Raw genomic sequence first — 12,796 nt, forward strand, 5'->3', positions numbered from 1 at the left:
AAGCCTAGCCTCTAAGTGTTAAGTCCCCAGATTTCAAAGTCTTGATGTTTCCAACCCTTTTATTCTCTGCAGTGGCTCTTTACAGATGAATTTTCAAGGTGTAGCAGTGAACAGAGTTGAATGACTGATTCCTTGGGAGTCTTTTCAGAATCTCAGCTGTTAACTGTGCATGGGTGTGGCTTTTGGTTGAATGGTTTTAGGTGTTTGTGTTTTTCCCTTTGTTTTGTTATGTTTTGCTTTTTTGTTTTGTTTGGAGGTTTTTTTTGCCAGAAAGGTACAGAGTTAATTAATTGTACAGTTCATCAGTACAGCTGTGAGACTGAACAGTCAGGATACACTTTATTGTCCTTTCTCCAAGAGCAAAAACTTGTAAGCCTCAACTGCACTTTGCTTACTCCACCTACTTTTATTATTATTAAAGTCATTGCTTTCACTACTGGGCTATTAAGGAATGCTGGATTTCTACATTGGTAGAACATAATATAAAGCTCCTTGATTCTTTTTGTATTTAAAATGTGGAAAATATTAGAAATATTTTTATATTAACAGGTAGTTGCAATCTCAGATCATTACTTTTATGAACTTAAATAGTCTAATATAAAAAAATTCTTTTGCTTTGATAGCTTTCATATTCTCTGATGAATAATGAAAAGCTGCTTACCAGAACTATTTATGACAGCAGAGCTGTAGTGAAAAATCTGACCCCTGGGACACAATACATTTTTCAGTTATGGACAGTTAAAGGCTTGGATTCCTCTATGGCTGTGGAGAAAAAAGTCATCACAAGTAAGGAAATACCTTATAAATTGTCCTTTTGAAAACCAGTAAATGTTCAGAGACATTTAAATTATTGTTTGTAAATAACTCAAAAAGATCACAGAGCTCAAAATGAAACTTCAACTTTGGGAGGAAAGTTCTACCTCTTCTTATGGTAGTTGTTTAAATAGGAGCCTTGTACATCTCCCACTGGATTGAGGTTGAGGAGCCTAGACATGGCTGAAAAGAGCTCTTTGAAAAAAAGCTTCCAGCTCTAACAAAGTAAAATCTTGCCAGAATAGATCTTCCTATACTTTCATGATTATCTTGCATTTTGTTTACAATTGTTTCTGTATCTCCTAAGTTCTTGCAAGCCCACGGTCTCAGATTGGAGTGTTGCTCCTGTGCAAGGACACAGAATGTTTAAGACAGTAAGAGGAATTGTGCTTCAGAGAGCTTAACAAGGTCCAGAAACCAGAATCTTGCATTCATTTTCTATCTCTGATCAAACATATATTTTCAATGCTCCTGTGATACAACTTAAAAAAGAGGGAAATTTATTTATGGCATAAATTTAGAGAAGAAGATTTATATTGAATTCTGGACTTCCAAAGCAGATAAAAAGAAGCTAGTTGTAATCAGAAAGTTCATCAACTCCCAGGTTTATAAACATGCATGTCACAGACCTCCTCTCTTTGGTGGATATTCTATGGCTTGTTTGGACTACAACTCCTTAACTCAGTTAATAGCCAAGGAGGCTCTGCACTTAGTTATTCAGAGATAAGTGAATCTCTGAAAAAAAAACCCAGAACAAGTCCTGCAGATTCTTGTGAATGAAACCTGCAGCAGAATATTCCTTATCATGTTCCTGAAGATGCTTTTGTTCCTCAGGTAAATATTTTTGAGAGAATTGTGGATGGGTCCTAAGAATGCCTAGATTACAGAAAGTATCATTTTAATGGTAAACCCTTAGGATTTTTTTCATGCTGAGTAATAGGCATATGTTAATTAGTGTTTTTCATAAAGATTCAAGCAAGATAAACTAATTATGTGGGATATTCACTTTTTAGGAGGAATGGAAACATTTTTCTTTCCCAAGGAGCTGTGTTACACAGATTAATGGAGGTCTTATTAGTGAATTATCTATGATTTTAGGAATCTTCATCTAGTGAAAAATACTATTTTAAAAAGAAAAAAGGGATAATCCCCAAGACTGTGCTATTTACTCTGTCTCTAAGTGAGCAGATGAACAGTTTTCTAAAATTATATGGCATATAATGTATTAGAAAACTTTAGAGTGACCAAAATCTCTACTTTTGATTACAAAATATTCCATTCTCTTCCTGCTGTACTAGTGAGTAATGTTACTGTTCTTAGAGAAGACCTCATAAAGTTGAAATTTTCTTCCATAAATTTCATAATGCACACAGGAGGTACATCCCCAGGTTTTATTTACCCTGTGCAACATAGCTGCACTGTTTTCTGTATATCCATACAAAGAGTTCTAAAATTTGTATACATAATTCATAATGTTTTGAAATCTCAAAACATTCATTTAGGTAAAACCTGTTTATTTTTAAAAGCTGTTATTGTCTTGTGTTTTAAGTACTAAGGATTAATATTTTCTTTATTAATGTCAATAATTTTTGCCATAGAACCTGCTGGGATATGTGGTCTGATATTAAAAATGGTAAATACGTCTTCTGCAACTGTAATGTGGAATCCAACCAAGACTAACTTCACATCTTATAAAGCATCTTTATCCAACAACACCTTCATAAAAAAGTTCAGAATTCCAGGAACAGTGACAGACTTCAGTGTTACAGACCTGACGGCTGGGGGCGTTTACAATTTCACACTGAAAAGACTAAAGGGAAATATTGAAGGATCTTCTGCTTTCCTTGAATTTGTAACAGGTCTGTATGGTTTCCTGCTTGCTCTGCCAGAGAATGGTACCTGTCCCTAACAATGCATGTTTATCAGTAAGCATGGCACTCGAGATTTCAAGAGAGCTTACGTGTAATACTTTGCTGTTGTCATGGGCACATATTACCTATATCCTATTCAAGCTGCATATTGGGATTCCTGTGAGAAACATAATGTCTTTAGCTGTGCTGCATTTCTTTTGACCATTTTTAGTATTTTGGATCTTATCCTGCAAAGAGATACACACAAGCTGAATTTCACCTTACAATTATTTCAGTAGGTTTTTTTTTACAGTAATCAAAGGTAAACACCTTTAGAAACATTTGTAGAATTAAGGCTTTGGATTGTAAACTATGCTCAGAAATTTAGTCTGGGTCTGTTCAAAAAGACCTCTATAACCATAAAATCTAGCTTTGATGGAAATTGAGATTCATGCAAATAATGGGACTGATGAGAGCAGTAGGACTCAACTTTCTTAGAGTATACTAAAAGGAAGAACTTATGCTCTCAGTTAAACTTGCACAACTCCAGATACATTATAATTTTTTTGTTCTTTTAGTGTTAAAATAAAATCATGAGTTAAAAAAATCATACATATAAGACAAATACAGATGGAAGGTAAAATATAAAGTTAGTATTTGGATATATTATTATTTCAGATTATTTGATGGCAGAACTGGAGTTATCTGTTTGAAACAATTATGCAACTTAGCATAGTCTGTGTAAAGGGTTCATCAAAGATATATAATCTTAGCAGATTTACAGCAAATAAGAAAGGAATGGAAATCTTTCCGAGTTGAAGCTATACATTACTCAGGCTGCACAGTATGATACTAATGTATAAACTAGAAGATTTAGTCTGAATTCAGAAGAAACATGTTGGAAAGGCAGACAGAGGACTGAGTGCTAGGGTGAATCTGAAATGAGGCAAAGAGCATCACTGACTGGGCTTGCTCTGAGAGATGAGCAGGGGGAAAGTGGATAGTTGTATGTGAGTTCTAAAGTAGAAAGAAAACAGGTTGACACGGCCAGAGATTGTAGAGGTGAACAAATTATACAGTCTTGTGTAATTATGTAGATAAAGATTTAAGAATTAAAAATCTTTATTTTTCATTCATTATTCATTATTAGGCCTAAAGTGACTAATAAGTTAAATTTAAATACACTAATTTAAAGGTGCATTTAAAAGCAGAAGAAAATGGGGTGTTGTGACACGAGCAGGTGGATATTTGGCTTTTATAAAGGGAGTAGACTACCCAAATTTTGGGATCTTAACTGACTAGAGTTCATGGATTCCAAATACATGAAATGTACAAAAGAGTTACCAACACTGTGGCTAGCAGCAGGACAAACACTAGCTATATCCTGAATTTCCACTGTAGCAGCAGTTATGTCAGCAGTAATTATGTCAGCAGTAGTGCTAACTTTAAGGCTGAGGACAGCAGAAACCCCAGGAATGTGCAGAGATTTTGTTGTTAACTGAACACTGTGCAGAGACACTTGAGCTTGCTCTCTGTGAACGAGCACCCCAGCATAGGTGGGAGGCCATCACCAAATCCTAGAGGTAGTATAGCAGCTGTAGAATCACCTGCTGCCATATCCAGACTAATCCTTTGCATATCAAGTAAACTCTTCTTGAATGCTTTTCTATTCAGTTGTAACAACTAATATAATTTAAATGGAGTTATTTAAGTGAATGTCTTTTATTCTGCAATTCTCTTTCAGAGCCTGCAAAGCCAGAAGGTCTTAAATTCTTCAATGTTTCATCATATTATTTTTCACTGTATTGGAGACTGCCGTATGGACTTGTAGACAGATTTCATGTGGCTCTTGTTCCTGATCATGCTTCTGTTGTTATCCTAGATCTTGGAGTTAGGGAGTATCAAGTAAGTGCTTTTATTACAGGACTTGAAGGGCTGGCTTTTCCTTATGCGCTGTGCTGATGAGGAATTCAAGCTTTCCTCCTTAGCTGTTCAATGCATATATGAACGTGAAAGTATTGATGAAAAATTGGTGGGATGAGAGCAAATTTCAGCACCCACAGTTTGCTGCCTAACAACTGCTAGTGAACTTACTGTTTTTTTAAAGCCTACTAGAAGGACGCAGACCGTCATCCAAGGATTCATGAATAGTTTAACAAGGGAAGGGCAGAGCTATTGAGTAGTACAGACTCATTAATTGTGTACTTGCCAGGAAGATCTCTGCTTAAATCATTAATGCAGGCAACATTTCACTGCAAAGCCATCAAAAAGATATAGGAGCACTTTTTGGATTCTGCTGTCTGGAACATATAATATTAACTGAAATAATGGTTGTTCTGGATGTTTTGCTTTTGTTTTTCATTGGAACTGCAAAGATACAGGTATTTTATATAATTTCTTGCAGAAAAGGCTAATAATTATGTTTACTGAAAAGGATGGGTTAGTTTAAGGGTCAAAAACTTGTTTTTCAGGTTGTTTTTTGTTCATTCTTTCAAAAAGGAGTTTTATAATGCTTCATATTTACTTTGATAATGATAATACAGAAAAACTATAGATACATTGATAGGAGACTGGGATAAAATCAATAACTATTTAATAATAATTAATAATTGTTCTTCAATATTGAATGTTGCACGCATCTCATGAAGGGCAAAGTACTGTGGCTAACAGATGTAGAAAACAATTTTTAGTTATGAATTGCTCAAAATTTTCTGTGGTTTTTTTTTTTTTGTGCTTTGTTTTGTAGGGATATTTTCTGTTGGTTTTTTGGTTTTGGTTTTTTTTTTTTTTGAGGGGAGAGGGGTTCATTTTTGTGATTCTTCATAAAAGGCTTAAATAAAACTATGTCCTATTTCAGGCTGATATTTCCAATACTATTGCTGGAACAACATACAATGTTACAGTTTCTGCAGTTTCTTCATCAGTCTATAGTTCACCTGCAAGTAGAACTGTGACAACAAATGTGACAAGTGAGTTAAAAATGACTGATGAAATTTTGTTCATTTTTTAAACTATGCTTTCTTATGTTTGTTATGTGCACAGTAATGTCCAAGAAAATATAATCAGTTTTGAACAGTCATTAAAATGTTTAATCTTCTTTTACTATTTAAAAATACACTGAATTGGAAGTGCTCAATGAGAGCTTAAGAATTTGCAAAATTTTGAGAAATTTTCTGTTTTGTCATGCAATAATATCTAGAGTCTGATTAACACCTATAGTGGTACATAAAGAAATGTTCAGAGCTATTTACAACACAATGTAGTCAAAGCAGATGTGCTTTTTAAGAGAGTACACTTAAATTGAGTGCTAGAATATGTCAGATGTTAAATTGGTATTAAACTCTGTTTTTAAACAAAGTTCTTGACCAATACATTTTTTACATTCTTACAGAAGAATGTTTCTGGTGTTCCAAAACGGACCAAATAATTTCTAACAGGACTCTAGCAAGGAAAAAAGATTTTTATTCAGAAGTACATCAGTTTTCTGTAGTTTTATGAGGTTATGGTGGCAGATAATTTAATTTCTCTGTAGAATCTGTGAATGTGTCTTCACTCTCATGAATCTTAACTAGAAAAATGGTTTACATGTGTGTGCTTGTGTGTGTGCTTGTGTGTGTGCATATTTGTGTGTGTGCATATATGTAATTATTTTTAAATTTTTTTTTTAGATCCTGGGCCACCTCTGTTCCTTGCAGGTGAAAGAGTGGGTTCTGCTGGGATTCTGCTGTCATGGAACACACCACTCTATCCAAATGGGAGAATTCTATCCTATATTGTTAAATATAAAGAAGTCTGCCCGTGGATGCAAACAGTTTATACACAGGTCACAACAAAGCCAGATAGTTTGGAAGTTCTTCTCACCAGTCTTAACCCTGGAACAACTTATGAAATTATGGTAAAAACTTTACAAACACTTCTCAGTAATTTGAATTCTGATTTATTGTAAATTGTGTGAGTTTATAATAGGTTCCTGCAGAGTTTTCTGAGGGACCATGTTATTTACTGTTGCCATGTAACAAAATATATTTGCCAGATATTTGCTTGGTTGAGTTTACTTGAGTAGTGCTTTTAAAACCTACTTTAAAATTTCCCAGTCAAACTGCAATGAAATGTACTTTCTTCAACTGATATTTGCATTAACATATGGCATTATGTGGTAAAACATAAAAAGCAAAGGGTAGAATTTTTGGAAGCATCTAAATCCTTCTTTATCTTTATTGAGATTTAATCTTTCAAATTACTGGTGTTCTGTGCATATTACATAGATTACTGAATCATCTCAGCCAGATCCAAAAAAACATGTCTTCCATATATTGAACTTGTTTGCACTGAGATTGGCATTTATGATCCATCTCTGAACTCTTCAACAGTAGATGACTTCACGTGGGCAGAAACTAACTTCTCCTCTCTTGGCAGTATTTGCCAAGCAATTCTTTGCCTGCTTTGCTCTTTCATAGGAACCTTGTAGAGGTTCCTCTTTTCAGGACCAAGAATTAAATGAAATGATGCATTGATTTGCTTCATTTCATTCTGTTGCCTTAAAGCTGCACATATGAGGTAGGAGTTTCCATGTCTGTCTAAATGCTAGTTTTGTTTCTGACCTCTTTCTACAATAACTACCTTGAGATGAGGTAATAAAAACAATGTTTAGGTGAGGACATAGCTTAAGATTTATGTGGTGTAAGTTAAATACTGTCAGAATTTCCTGACTGCATGTCAACCCCCTGAAGATCTCCAGTCAATTTCCTCAGCTATTGCAATTACTGTTGAGTTCATCAATTTCTAAAGATGTTTCAAGTCATTGTCCCTGTGAAGCACAAGTAGGTAGGGTTGGCTGTAGTCATCAGGTGGGTGTGCATGTGTTTGTGTGGCTTAGGAAGGATCTAGCTAGTGACACAGGTTCTTCAGTCATCCTAGATTGTCTTTGCTGCTACCTTGTATTCCTATACTGTGTTTGTCTGTTGTAGCTTTACCCTTTGTTTAATCTCTACAGTCTTTGAAAAGTGCACTGTTTAGTGCCAAGAAATGATTAAAACAAGTTTCCCTTTCTGGCCTGAGGCCTTCTGTTTTCTTTTGTCCTTTGTTACCCCCTGTGTGCTGTCTGTCACTTCTACAGTGATCCACACTTAGTTTTTGCACACCTACCTCTTCTCACCCTGCTTTCCCCACAGTCTCTACTGTCAGATCCCTAAACCCCAGGGCCACAACCTTGTTGCCTGATATTGCCAGATATAACCTTGCTGGGGAGGTTTTCTCTTTGCTTCTTCTTTCCCACACCTCTCACCATCACTGTTGGAATTTTACTCTTGTTTACCTTTCATTGTCCCTTTTACTTACTTTCAAAAAAGGTGTTAGACTTCCTTCCTCTTTCTTTGTAAGTACTGGATGCCGTGGCCCATCACTGAGTTGAATTGTCACCAAACCCTATATTGCAGAGCAAATGGCATTGTTGTTTTGTTCATTTCCATAAGTTTTACCAAATTTTACCAAAGTTTTGATTTATTGCTCTTCTGTGGGAAGACTACCTCATGATTATGAGCACTGAAGCATTTCCATCATAAAGTGCATCTACACTCTCCATGACCTATTGCTTTTCTGCAAAAAGTCATGCTTTCCTTGGGGTTCTGCTTTGAGGAAGGCTGACCTGCTCTCACTAGCCTACAGGAGACAGAGAAATAAAAAGCAGCTTATTCTCCTTTTTACCCTTTTAAGTTATAGTAAGTAAAATAGGAATGCAGAATCTGGAGTAAGTGTATTGTGGTAAAAAAAGGAGTGTTACTGATGTTATTCTTGTTGTGGATTTTTGCATAAAATAGGGACTAATAATAACTAACCCTCTTTTCATGTGTGAATATTCACATGTGGTTTTCTCAATTTCTTATGCTGTTACATAATTTTTCCCTTTTATTTTTTTACATTAAAACATTGAGTATAAATTATACAACACAACTATAAAGGGCATGTTCATCTGTATACTTATAGTTTAAAATCTAAAAGCTGTATCTCTCTGTATCCTCAGGATTGTCATATTCACTTAAACTGTATATACTGTAGATTTTCTTATGTGGATGCTTTCTTTTTATTCCTGTAGGTTGCTGCTGAGAACAGTGCTGGTATTGGAGTGTTTAGTGATCCTTTCCTTTTCCAGACTGCAGAAAGTGGTAAATTCAATAAAGCTGTTAATTATTTTGATTAAATTTGCTCTAATTTGTTCAAATAAATTTCCATGATGAATTTCATACTTGAACAAATTCCAATGCATTTAGAACAAAATACTCATTCTTATTTCTGTCACTCAGTGACAAAGGTTCATTTTGTTCTATTTGCTAACAATGGCATTTATGGTGTGCCCATAGGGGTGATGGACACAAAGTCTGTTTTTCTTGGAGTTTTCCTATGCCAGTTTCTAGGTAGGCAGCTTCCAGAAAGCAAGGTCATAGCAGAGCAGAACTACCTATCAAGTGGATCCATCTGCTGTTGCCTGCAACGGTTCTAGAAGACAGACTTTGTTGTGGGATCATCTCTGCCATTGTCTGCTAAGTCAATCTGTATTTGTTTAGTGATGGGTTCTAAGAACTTCAGCACAGAATGTATTTTATTAATTTTTTTTGCTTTTATTCTGAAGATTAAAAAAAATCTGAAAGGAAAATTTGATTTGGTGGTTTTGAAGATTAAAACACATAGTCTGAGTTTACACAACCTTTACTAATTTAGTGTTTGTGGTCTCGCTCGTGCTTCAGGATCAGTTGTGCCTTGGCTGACGAGCTCTCACCAGTGCACTTGTGAACCAGTCTCAGTGGAATACAGAGCTTGTGCTGCCAAGGCAGCGACTGCCCATCTGGGTTTAGGCTGCTTTCTCTTTCTGTGCAAACTGCAGAGTATGATATCTTAATTAATGGCAGAAATCGTCACTCTGAAGAAAAAATGCAATAATTTATGAACCCAGTATAAGGAGGAATAGTAAACTTGCCACATAGATATGTGTGACATCATTATTCTTCACTATTTGTGCATTATTGCTGGTAAAAAATCTTATTTCTGTGAGTTTTATTGTTTACTCATGTTTGACAGAGGACAGCACTGGCTTTTCTCCATATGAGAACATAAGCTTTTTACTTTTGGAAGCATTTCTGTCTACATTTTTATTAAACTTAAAATGTTTTACTGTAAATGTAATTGGAAGGTTTCTTCAAATTATAGGTGAGTTATGTGTCATTTGTATAACATTTATACTTTTACTTTCTCAACTGTTTTTTTTGGTTCTAATTCTTGCTTTGATGGCTAAGGAAAGCCAAATATCTTAATCAACATAAAGATGGGAAATTTAAAGTGAGAAAGTTAGGCAGAAGATAAAATTATTTAAATATAAAAGTTAAATTTTGGGAGGAGGGGAAAAGAGGTGAAAGACGTGGAAGAGATTTAGCAGGACTGAAAGCCCTAAATATGAGGCTTGGAGGAGCTGCCTCAATTCACCTGTGGAAGGTCTGCAATTGTGGAATGCCTTTTTTTGAAAAGAGTGTGAAAAGCCTTTTCTCCTTAGTACTATGGCAGCTATTGCAGAACCTGCTGCTGACTCTGCCACATGTAGGCAGCACTAAGACAGGGCCACAGGGCTCTAATTCCCAGGAGAGTTCAGCATGTAAAATAGCATGTAAAATCTGATTTCAATGCTGCATCTCATTCCTTTGTGCTGTGATTAATACTGATGCTCTGAAAAAGGCCACAGAAACTGTCACTGATACAAAGAGCAGCATTTATGCAGTAATAGTGAATATTCCAATTTAATTGAGTTACTTAAAGCTGTGTGCAGCAGAACAGATGACACAGGTAAAGTGAAATAAAACACACAGTGTTATCAAATGCTCTTAACCAGAAAAAAAAAGGCTTTTTTTTTCTTCTTCTGGAACAGTAGATAACTTTCTTCTGAGAAGAATATTTCTAAGTGGATAAAATCAATTACTACATATATTATGAGACTGAAATAGTTATATTTCTCACTTAAACTAGATTGAAAAATAACTGGTTGTATATCAGCTACATTACATGTGTTTGTGAATGTTTTTATGTGTTTTCTTCAGAATTTGGAAGCTAGAAATGGCATTAAAAAAATAGAAGAATTTGCTACTTTTCAGTGCTGAGAGGAAAAGTTTGTCTCACTGCTTTTGTTTGTTTTGTTTTCAAGCTCCAGGTAAAGTAGTGAATCTCACAGTTGAAGCCCTAAATTCTTCTGCTGTAAATCTGATCTGGTTTCTCCCTCGGCAACCAAATGGAAAGATAACTAGTTTCAAGATTAGTGTGAAACATGCAAGAAGTGGAATTGTAGTGAAAGATGTCTTGGTTAAAGTAGAGGACCTTCTGTCTGGGAGGTTACCAGAATGTAATGTAAGTGCTATAAAACTTCAACATTAGAAATAGGCTCAACCCACAGAATATAGTTTCATATTTAAAATTTGAGACAAAAATGTGGAGGCTTGCTTTCCAGAAAGATTCAAAAACCTTACAGACTTAGTCCCAGGACAGGATAAAATGGATGAAGAAAAATCTTTCTGTTCAAAGTAGTTTAAATGGAATACTTTTGCTTGAAAAGTGCAGTTTAATGAAAGTAAAAATATTATAAAAGGTTAAGTTTGTCATCCTTTTAACAGAAAATAATGAAATAGAAAATTTCTGTTTTTTTCAGCTTTCAATTTTTTATCTTTTTATTTTACACACTATTCAATTAGAAAAAAACAAGAACTTACATGGATTTTTTTGGTCAGTGAAGACATATAGTATTGTTAATATCTTATTTTCTATATGGTATGATACTCTTTATTTTTGGTATGATAGTTTTGTATTTTAGAAGTATGCTTTATTCTGTGTTGCACATTTCAATATTTTAAAAATACTTTTTATATCAAAATAAAAACTGAGCATGACTGGCAGAGTAATTTTCAAAAATATGGTTGCAGTCTGAATTGTTCTTATTGTTGAATTCAGACCTGTAACCATTGAATTCTTTTGGAATTTCTTGAAGAAAAATCTCTTTTCCAGAATTCTTTTTTCTTCCTTACTTTGAGCACAGTTTTGCAGTTACTGAAATGTCAAAATTTCAAGTAACCAAACTTTTTTTCCTTTGACCTTTTTTAAAAAATTTCTTACACTTAGTGCCTTAATGAAATGTGCAGTTTTAAATGACATAAGTTAACATAAATTTGGTTTCAGTTTTCATTTGAAAGATCATTTTAGGCATTGCAAAGGTTCCTGACACCAGGCTGGTTTAATTCAGCACTGAGAAGGCAGGCTGCCACCTGCTGAACCATAAGCACTGGTCACCACAATGCCTAGCAATTTTTCAGAGTTCTCTCCTGACACAGTGGATGAAGAAACTCATGTCTGGTTTTATCCATGATGTGTGGATATATGTGCACATACACACGCACAACCTGTATGTGATGCAAAAGGAACGTTTTTCAAGAGCCAGACTGAATGCTGAAAATGAAAACTGGGAATAATTAAATGAATCCTAGAGATCTGTTCAGTCAGATTTGAGATCTTCTTGAATAAGCCAGGAAATTATAACACTCTCACTAATAGGATGCGCTAGCACAGTCTGCCTAAAATTTGGAAAGTGAAGTAGAAAAAGGAGAACAAATCTAGGGTAATTTTTTTCAAAGGTGGTCTGCTCTTTTTAGTCTACATTTATTTACAATTATTGGTTATATACACATCTCATTATGTTTCTTACTTTGTACTTATAGGATAAGAGTGAATCTTTTTTGTGGAGTACTACCACTCCTTCAACTACTTTTGGGAAATCCACAAGTCTTTCACTGACAACAGTGACACCAAGTACAGAGGCAGCAAGTCAGAAGAGCTCTGTTTGGAGTGAACCCATCAGCTTTGCTGTAACTAACCTCAGGCCATACACCACCTATCTTTTTGAAGTCTCTGCAGTTACCACTGAAGCAGGCTACATTGACAGTGCAATTGTCCGGACACCAGAATCAGGTATGTTAAATACATACAGCTTTAAACTGGCAAAAAAGTTCTCCGATTTAAGTGAAAAACTTCAAAATATAGGTTTGATTTTCTGCTTCAAGATACTTCTGTTCTAGCCTGTCTTTATCTGTATCATGCTTTTGTATTTTCAT

At 34.9% G+C, this 12,796-nt stretch overlaps 1 protein-coding gene across 1 annotated transcript in view; it reads left to right on the forward strand.

Annotated features, from left to right (window-relative positions):
* Window positions 1-4,990: 4,990 nt before the first annotated feature.
* PTPRQ (protein tyrosine phosphatase receptor type Q) overlaps window positions 4,991-12,796 on the forward strand; it is a 99,156-nt gene continuing 91,350 nt past the window's right edge. The window contains 6 exon segments of the mRNA XM_009086994.4: window positions 4,991-5,044; window positions 5,521-5,632; window positions 6,332-6,558; window positions 8,755-8,824; window positions 10,846-11,045; window positions 12,404-12,653. Of these exon segments, the coding sequence (XP_009085242.3) occupies window positions 4,991-5,044; window positions 5,521-5,632; window positions 6,332-6,558; window positions 8,755-8,824; window positions 10,846-11,045; window positions 12,404-12,653 (913 nt within the window).

The sequence above is a fragment of the Serinus canaria genome, chromosome 1A (assembly GCF_022539315.1).
Source record: "Serinus canaria isolate serCan28SL12 chromosome 1A, serCan2020, whole genome shotgun sequence".
NCBI classification, from domain to species: Eukaryota; Metazoa; Chordata; class Aves; order Passeriformes; family Fringillidae; genus Serinus; species Serinus canaria.